This window comes from Cyprinodon variegatus, unplaced genomic scaffold (genome assembly GCF_000732505.1).
Source record: "Cyprinodon variegatus isolate N-32 unplaced genomic scaffold, C_variegatus-1.0 Scaffold25, whole genome shotgun sequence".
Taxonomy (NCBI): Eukaryota; Metazoa; Chordata; class Actinopteri; order Cyprinodontiformes; family Cyprinodontidae; genus Cyprinodon; species Cyprinodon variegatus.
The window spans coordinates 378348-386226 of NW_015150478.1; the positions used below are offsets into that span (position 1 = coordinate 378348).

The 7879-nt window shown below is 37.3% G+C and overlaps 1 protein-coding gene across 4 annotated transcripts in view; it reads right to left on the reverse strand.

Annotated features, from left to right (window-relative positions):
* plcb1 (phospholipase C beta 1) overlaps positions 1-7879 on the reverse strand; it is a 153302-nt gene that overhangs the window by 33797 nt on the left and 111626 nt on the right. For all 4 annotated transcript variants that reach the window (XR_001481859.1, XM_015395075.1, XM_015395068.1 and 1 more), the window contains exons 14-17: positions 4101-4275; positions 3211-3297; positions 2751-2821; positions 36-132 (exon numbers count right to left, since the gene is read on the reverse strand). Coding sequence is in view for 3 of the 4 variants with exons in the window: in XM_015395075.1 (XP_015250561.1) it covers positions 36-132; positions 2751-2821; positions 3211-3297; positions 4101-4275 (430 nt within the window). In the remaining variant the exon portion in view is untranslated. The remainder of the gene's footprint in view (positions 1-35; positions 133-2750; positions 2822-3210; positions 3298-4100; positions 4276-7879) is intronic.

Consider the following 7879-nt stretch of genomic DNA (forward strand, 5'->3'; position numbering starts at 1 on the left):
TTGAACTTGTAAAAAATGTAACTGATCCTACTTACTTTTAGATGTCTCGAAGCAGTAAAACTTGACCGGCTGGATGTAGAGCACCAGGTTTGACATTTCCTCTGTAGCGAATGCCTCACTGCCTGCTGTGCCCTGCACATAAACAGACACAATTGATATAAGAGGCACTATTGTTGATCTTGCCTTGATTTTGAAAAAGGCAAGCTAAATAAGTATAAAAATAGGGAAATGTAATGTACTTTGTGAATCGCTGACAGGGATGCTTTGCTGCTTTTTTGCAGGGCCTACTGAGGTGAAGGTTTTTTTTTTTTCAAACTCACAATATTAAACTGCATCAGTATGAAAAAAATGAGTTAAACATGTAAGTAAATATGTATATTCAATGTTTTGAGTTCTCCCATGAAATTGAATGCCTATTAAATAAACTGTTAAGAAAGTATGTCTGGCTGCAACTTTATGCAGTCAGTCTGGCAACGTGACTCAATCTTCATCAGTACAGACTGAGAAACTGCATAGTGTAACATGAGTTATGCTCTGATAATAATACATATTCTCCAACTTACAATACTTTTTGGGAGCAGATATGTGGGATTCTTAAGCTGATATGTAGTATATAAGACATATATTATGCATGGAGTTGGGAGTTGAATGAGAGCAACACTGCCTTAGTCAAACTAAGGCAGAATATGGTCATTATCATTATTTTGTTGGGAGGCTCAGAAAAAAAACAAAAATACTAAAACTTTTTAATAGACAGCAAACAAGCAGTTCACCAAAAACGTAATGATGTTTTCTGTTTTTGGTATCTGAACAAGCTATTTGTTTGTCCGTAATCCTTGGTCATCATATTTTCATAAAGACAGCGTAGAAAGCATTATGAGGAACAAAGACCGTTTTCTGTTCTCTCCTTGCTTTATCCTTTATTTGCTACATTATAATTCAACTCAAAGATCACAAAACAATCACCTTGATTTTCACTGTTTGATAGAGATAAGAGTTTATATGAAAGCAAACCTGAGACACTTATTAAAAAACTTAGACGACAGTCAATAAACAGCAAAACAATAAGGCATCAATAAATGCAGGTATCCCGTGTTGACCTGTGCAGCAGATCAAAGCTAAAATGAAACCTATCTCTTATTATCCAGCCTCATGCAGATGAAGGTATTGCTGCAGATCTTTATGTCTGTCTTGACAGCGGAGCAACCAAGCTGGTAGCTTAAAGAAACTTTCTGGTTTAAAGGCCTCTCTGAAGCCTCTAAAGCTGTTAGCAGAAAATTACTCAGATAGGTTTCAAGTCCAGCGCAGTAAAGACTGATACTGATGGTTGCACACTGCATTAACCTTCAACAAAGCATCTGTGGAAGAAGAAAGGCTCCCTTTGGGCTGAAATGTATCGGCTCTCTGCTTTGGATTTGTCCCTTTATTTGCTTTTCTTTTGGTAATATGTCCATGGTTTGTTTGACTTTGGAACAATTCATTTATTTTTCAATTTTCTGTTTGAATTCTGAGAATGACTAATGGTAATATAAGAAACTGATATCAGTTGTTACAGTCTTATTGTTCAAGACATTGAAGAAAAAAAAAAATAACAATCATAAAACATTTGAGGAGAGCTTTGAAAATGAAAAACAAAAAGTAAATCAGATTATAATCAAAACTAAAACCACTGATTCAGGGTTTTTTGGGAAGAATTCAACCTCCCTGAATCATCCAATGATTTCTCACATTACAAATTCAGACCTCAGTTAGTATTCTTGAGATTTTTTTTATGATTTTTGTATCACTGCCAGATAGAAATTATTGCAGAAGTTGTTAGAAAATCTGAAAAGTGCGGCATCCATTTGTATTCACACATTTTCAATTTTTTTTGCTAACTTCAAATAAAACCAGTTCAAAGAAAACCTGCAGACATCCCATAACTAAAGTATAGAGCCCAACGGCTTGTTTGAAAGTCCAGAATAAGAAATAAGATATATATACAAATATTTTTGACTTTTAAGATTAAGGGCTCTTAAACTTCTCATTTAAGAAACACATGCAATGAGTTTTAGGAATTGCATCAAAACAACTTTTAAAAGAGCCCCATAGGCAAATAGGGTAGGCAATAAAAAAATAATCATGAAAAAAAATGATACCTTGCTTAATTAAGTAGTGCATTTTTTGCAGTACTTAATTATTGCAAACATCGCAGTAACAAGATTTTATGGAAAAGTTGCTTCCAGCCAACGTATACTGTTTTGGCAATTAAATAATTTACCACATTAACCTCTTAAGCATTTCTGTGCTGCATTAAACACGTGTCAGCAAATATAATGCTGACACAGAGCCTAAATGGATGCTAATTAAATAAATAGGTAATATTGACTAAGGTATGTTTGTGGCATACATCTAATTAGATAAAACTTAAACTATTTCGCTAAGAAGAATTAGCAGAAGTTTTATTTCAAAGAGGTGTAGAGATGATAAATCAACCCTTAAACTGATTACAGTAAGGCTTATAAAAACTAGCAACCACAATTTGAAGTTTCTACCTGTAAAGCCTAAAATACATATAAAAAAGACATAAATCATTCTCCCTCCACCACTTAGTGAGGCACTACTTCGGATCGCCCTGTCGATCAAAATAAAACAAAAAATATAAAATAAGAAAAATGTGATGTATAAAAACAATAATTTACAAAAACATAACCTAAGCTATGAATATATTTTAAAAGCATTTTAATTGATGCCACCTACTCCACACATACCTCATCCATTGAGCCCTTTTTACAGTCATCATCATCGTCATCATCATCATCGCTTTCAGCCTCCACCTCACCTAAAACATTAGGAACACATTAATACATTTTAAAAGATTTTATTGCTGACATTAACTATCTTAATAATTTATTTCAATACAGGCAACCTTTTTAATAGCTTTATCTAGTTATAACTTCCATCCATTATGTTCGAAATTGCAACGCAAGCCTCCCATTAACAAGAATAAACTGGCGGAGCTGAGTGACAGCTAATATTTATTTTAATATTGCTTAGCAGAAACTCACCCAGCTCCTTTGCATGCATAATTAGGAGGTGACTCAGGATCTCCTTCTAAATCTGTTCTCAGACTAAGACAGGAAATCATGTCGAAGATAACGGTCAAACTGACCTATACTTCCACCTTAACGAGGACCACACAAAAGATTTTAGGCTGAGGTCATCACTCACCAATAGACTTTCTGCCATGTGGTCTCAGGTTGAGCTCAGCACCATCAGACGGTTGTGAGGAATCAGCCATCTCATCTTTAGTTGAACCTTGGAGAAAGAAAACAAACAAATAAACTTGGTTAGAATTTTGCACGTTGATGTTCTGAGTTAAACTAAAATATTGAAAATTCATTTATTTCCTTAATTAGATCTCACTACCCATGAATGAAAAAAATAAATAAATTATGTAATAGTATCTGTAGGTATTGGCCTGATTATTGCCACTGCATGCTTACAAAGGTTCCTGATTGTAGTATTCATGTATTACCACAGGGGGGCAGTGTGTGCAAGAAATACAGTAACCTGAATTCCAGAGAATATCTGCTTGATATCCCGTTGTATAACTGCACAAATAAAGATAGGGATGCAAAATGCAAACATAAATGAACAGTAAAGCTTGTATGCACTAACACAAATATTAGAAAGTAAAATATAATGTGCCACAGACTCCATTGTGGTGATTAACAGATCTGAGAAAACTCTTCCCAGGGAGCAGCTGTGATGAATTTCTAACATCATGTACACACAGCGGCATGCATGTGCGCTCACACGTACAAAGAAGACAGGTTGACGGCTACTGCTGGCTAGTGTTTAAGGAGCCCCAGAAGGTATGTGCAGCAGCCAGTAATATCGTGGGCTGATGGAAAGGGCCATGAAAATGACAAACTGCTGAACAATAGCAGAGTTTTGCTCTGCTGCTTCAGTCTCTGGGCAGTAGAGAAGTTTTGGTCCACAGCACAAATGGAGCCAGATAGTTACAATTTACATCATAAAACATACAGTAGGTCACAATAATACCTTGGTGTATTATTCTTTTTTTAATCTGTTGCGCGATATCATGGGTGCCATACCTGCACTAGGGGAGGATGGCTCACATACGCTGGAAGAATCACTATAGGTGTTGGAAACCTGCTCAGAGAGCTTCTTCTTGGTGCTGCCGTCAGTTTTATGATGTTTCTTCTTGTTTTTCACCAGGATCTTCCCCATCAGCTCCATGGGGCTGGGAAGTGGAACTCCAGCCTCAAGCTTCAAGGTGGGCAGAAATGGAGAGACATATAAGAACTGTGAAGGGATCATAAGGTCTTTGGACCTACTTAGAGGTGAAAATGATTCTTAGTCTTATTTTAGGTTATTTTAACTGTGAATTTCTGTAAGATAAAAAAAAAAAATCCTGGAGAACCTGAATAGCTGCATTAATCATTAGTGATCAACACCTCAATCAGCCTCTTGGGAGGAAACTGAGCATTAAACCCAAGCTAACACCCATACAAGAGAGCAATTCTGAAGTCTGCAAAATTAAATTATTAATGTGGTGCACTGCTTTAGGATCACTGTGTTTAGCTATATCAATAATTCATTCCTTAAAAAGAAAAAAAAGTTTGCAGTATTGAGTACACATCTACACGCGAGGCTGCAGTGTTAACAACTTAACAGCTATGAATATGTTCTAGTTTCCTCAGCCTTTCTGTTTGTTTACATAGTTTTGTGATTCACGCAGCAGATTAAGACAAGATTTAACGGCCTAATAACCTACTTTCTATCACCAGCAGACATACACTCTACACTTCTCTGCTGTTGTTGATGGGAAGTGATACCAAAAAGATTAGGCATCCTGTTAGCATTGACGTTAAATGGTTCCAATTAAAACACTCAGAAAGGGATAAAATCTTGACTCCCCACATATGCTTTGAAAAAAAAGATCATTTTATTTGGCCCAGCTTGGCTGTATCCACCTCAGCTTTTACATTCAAATCCTTAAACTGTTGAGATTGGGATTTACTGGACTGCTTATATCTAATTTCCCCCTCATGCTATATATGCCACATTTCTTAAGGGACAGTTGCTTTCTAGTTTTTAGGTGTCATAGCAAAACGACTTAAGGTAAGCACAATACCAAAAAAAAAATCTTTTTTTCCCTGTACAGGAGGAGATAGAAATATTTGATTTTAAAATATATAGGCACCTGTATTTGTTGATGCAGCTTTCTGTTGTTTCATCTGGCTGCTGTTTCTCTGAGCGTAAAAGTGGAATCCATCTTTTTTTGAACAGATATGATCTACTACGCTTACATACAATATAGATGGTATTTACACAAACTGATTTAAATAATTAAACTGTAACATTCACGGAGGCAGAGGCTGGTTTTCCTTATTTGTGTTTTTTTTTCCTTTCATCTTATCTCTACTCGGTAGCGGATAATGTCCTACAGCTGCAGCTCATCAGCTCTCCTCAGGAGATGCAAAAAAGGGAGAAATCTCTGTGAGAAGGATGCCAGATAATCCTCATTTCTGTGATGATAATCAGGCCAACTTCCCCATATGATCTTTCCAGAGTTCAACCTGTGTTTGCCTCCTTCTAGGATTCTTCTTTTTGAGTCCTACTCCAGTCACCACTGACTGATAAGCTCACTTCTTAAAATATTCCTTTAATAGCTCCTTCCTCCGCTCCTCTCATGGATCCTCCATCCACTCCTCTGTCAACCACTCTCCTGATATCCAGCCATTAGTTCTTACTCACCTGCCTGTCCATCCTCCAATGTCATAACCTAACAGCAGCTTCTCTGAGAGAAAAACAGCCACACAAACCTAATATTTGATCCACATACTTCCCTCCAGGCCTTCATAGTGTTCCCTGGACTCTATCATTCTTTTACTGAAGTAAAAGTAAAAAGTTGTCATCCAAGAAATGACTTCAGTAAAAGTAAAAAAGTAACTGGTAGAAAGGCTACTTGAGTACTGAGTAACTGTTGGATAATACCATCAGATTTAATGTTTATAAATCATACTGGCAAACATCTTTTACTGTATGCATAAAGAATACAAATAAAAATATTTCTTCTGCACAAATGTTTTTTTATATTCATTACATTTATCATTACAACACCAATCCTTACAATGAGAACTGTATATATCTTTTTACAGGGTAACAAACTTCCACTGTTACTGTTTACTGTATGTTTAGCTGATTTTGGAATAGTTCTAATTGCTCACAGAAGACAAAGTAGTCAGAGATTTTACTCAAGCAGGAGTAGCAATACTTTACAAGAATATTACTCAAGTGAAAATAACGGAGTAAATGTAACTAATTACTACCCACCATCACATATCAATCTGGCTACTGCCAGGTTAGGATGCCAGGGCCCTGCTGGAAAATGACATCAGCATCCCCATGACGCTTATGAAGGGAAAGAAGCCTTAGGCTACTTGAACATTTCCAGGTAGACGGCTGAAATAGCTTTGAAGTTGTAGAATGAAAGGGGTGGGTGAGATGGCAGACAAGGAGATTACATGACACCCCAAATCATTACTGACTGTGGAAATGTCTCACTGGACCATCGAGCAACTTGGGTTCTTTACCTCATTGCACTTCCTCCAAATCTATGTTTTTTATTCTGATTAGCCTGAAGAAAAATATTGAGAAAAAAAATTTAGGAGCATAGACCAGTCACTTTATTGCTTGTTCCAGTTAAGAGCTTTTTGATATGTCTAAGACAGTTGTGGCCTAAACCAAGTTGCAACAGTCTGTTTTTTGTCACCAACTGCAGTCTATGCAATCTCCTTTATATTTTTGAAATGGATTTGCTAAATAATTCTCCAGACAATGATTGTCCCTGAAGCTTTAAGGCCTTTCTTCACCCCGTTTGACCTCAACTCAACATTACAGCACTATGTGATCACCCAGCTCCTTAAGTATTATCATCTGGGCACTGATGCCAGGTCTGATTACTCATTTCACACACCTGTTTAGCTGTGCCCAGTTCTCATTACCTGCTTATCTGATCCAGCGGCTCTATTTAACCAGCCTTCAGACCAGTCATCAGTGCCAGAATATTTCTAGCCATTGTCTAGACTTATTCTAGCATTCCTGAGTTCTGATTACCTGATCCTGACCCATTCCGTCTCCCGTCCTCTGAGCCTGCCTGGTCCCATCTTATCTGTTTGCTTTACCTGTCTTCTGACTCCTGCCAGATCTCTGCCTGTTTGTGAACCATTCCTGGAACCCGACTCCGCTCTGGATTCTCTCTAGGCACCTACATCAGCTTTGAATTCGCCCTCCAGTTTATCCTGCATACATTCGTCTGCTCAGTTCCAATCTCCTGCCTGTCCTCTAACGACTGATGAATCAACATCTGACTCTCTGTACGGCAACCTTATTGGATTTGGACTGAACTATAAGACCAGGTTGGTGACTCAGACGTTTATTATCATCCACGTCCAGAAAGACGTGGTCACTAACCTGCTGTCTCTTCTTGCAGAGGTTCCTGCTTTAGACATGGACGCCGCTCACTCTGATTTTTAATAAACGGTTCGAGAAATCTGTTTGAACATTGGATCCTACTCTTCTGAGCTTAACATTAAGCAATGACTTTTAAAGGCTTACCCACTTGGTGGAGGCTGTGTGCCGGACAACGGTCAAGTTAGCTGTATTGCTCTTAATTTTGGAAGTTATAACATATTTCATATTAAAAGCAAGCCGTATGTTTTCCTTGTATTCAGATTTTTAAAGATTTTTTGAGTATTTAAAAAACTGTATCATCCAAATGAGCATCCAGAATTTACTCGAAACGAAGTCATTTAGAATGTTTTTAGAGCATAAACAGTAGTGTATAGGATTTCCTGAAAGCGCGCGC